The sequence below is a fragment of the Penaeus monodon genome, chromosome 19 (genome assembly GCF_015228065.2).
Source record: "Penaeus monodon isolate SGIC_2016 chromosome 19, NSTDA_Pmon_1, whole genome shotgun sequence".
Classification (NCBI taxonomy): Eukaryota; Metazoa; Arthropoda; class Malacostraca; order Decapoda; family Penaeidae; genus Penaeus; species Penaeus monodon.
In genome coordinates, this window is record NC_051404.1 from 12,994,897 (window position 1) to 12,996,111 (window position 1,215).

At 54.4% G+C, this 1,215-nt stretch overlaps 1 protein-coding gene across 1 annotated transcript in view; it reads right to left on the bottom strand.

Annotated features, from left to right (window-relative positions):
- Positions 1 to 20: 20 nt before the first annotated feature.
- LOC119585454 overlaps positions 21 to 1,215 on the bottom strand; it is a 3,378-nt gene continuing 2,183 nt past the window's right edge. The window contains exons 3-4 of the mRNA XM_037934103.1: positions 994 to 1,153; positions 21 to 748 (exon numbers count right to left, since the gene is read on the bottom strand). Of these exons, the coding sequence (XP_037790031.1) occupies positions 35 to 748; positions 994 to 1,153 (874 nt within the window). The 3' untranslated portion in view covers positions 21 to 34. The remainder of the gene's footprint in view (positions 749 to 993; positions 1,154 to 1,215) is intronic.

Sequence of the window (1,215 nt, forward strand, 5' to 3'; positions counted from 1 at the left end):
TAAATATGACGAACGGAGATCCTGGTCTCCTCTATCACGAATAGCAGAACTGGGCGATCTGCAGCGGGAAAAGCTGCGTCATGATGAAGCCCCAAAACGAGCAGGTATAACGAACTTTCCTTTCCTTGGCCTTGGTGCAGGGGTCGTTCAGCGGGAGGTCGTACGGGTCTGAGCACTTGCCGCGGGTCGTGCTGAACACTTCCTCCTCGCCGGGGCAGGAGGCGAAGTGCTGCATGAAGACCCCCTTCATGGGCAGGTGCGTGCAGCTGTAGTACCAGTGGCAGCGCTCGGCCACGGGGAAGACCCCAGACTCGGTGCACGGAGGGACTTCCGGCATCCTGACGCAGGTTTCTGAGACGGCATCGAACATGTGGTGGTCTGGGCATTGGAACGGATCCGGCCGTCTGCCGGGGGCTCTGCAGAAGAGGAACGTCCTCGGGTCATACACATCGGGAAGAACCTGCCCCGTGACGTTGCAAAAACAGATCTCCGACGGCGCCCTATTAGGATAGCACACGCCGCCTTTGAAGGGAACCATCAGCTCACACCTCATGGCGTCGGGACAAGAGTCCACGTAGGCTGCCCCGTCGATGCATATAATGATCTCCATGCACGAAGCGCAAACAAAGCCCAGACCCGTCTCGCACAGCCGGTCATGCATGGCTGAGCGCACGGGGCCGCCGGACTTCAGGCTGAAGGCACGCGCGTCGCCGCTGACGTCATTGCCAGGCGGGCGACACAGGTTGTACTGAAGATTGAACTTGCATTAATTCCATGACTCGAAACTTACGGTGAGGATTTGTCTTTTATACTTCCGTTTTATCCCTACATTTCATGAGGTACGCTAGAAATGTTGTTGACCATATTTGATATCTATATCACATTTAATCCCACACCATATTCTTTCTAACTTATTGGCATTCCCGAGTCCTTTCCATGGCACACACACGCACAAAAAAAAAGAATCCTCACCGGTAATTATTAGCCACATACCTCTTTCCACTCGACGCACTTCCCAAGGTCAGGATGGTAGGCCAATCCCAAACAGGACCCTGGGCGAGGAACGAGAGCGCCCTCGTCGTCTGCCAAACAGTCTATGTATCGTCCACAGTCTGTCGGGTGAGCGAATCTTCCCTCCGATAGACACTGAGGGCTAAAGGGCATAGGTTTAGCGAAATAACTGCAGTGGTTTGTCGTTTGATTGTGGTGGCAGAG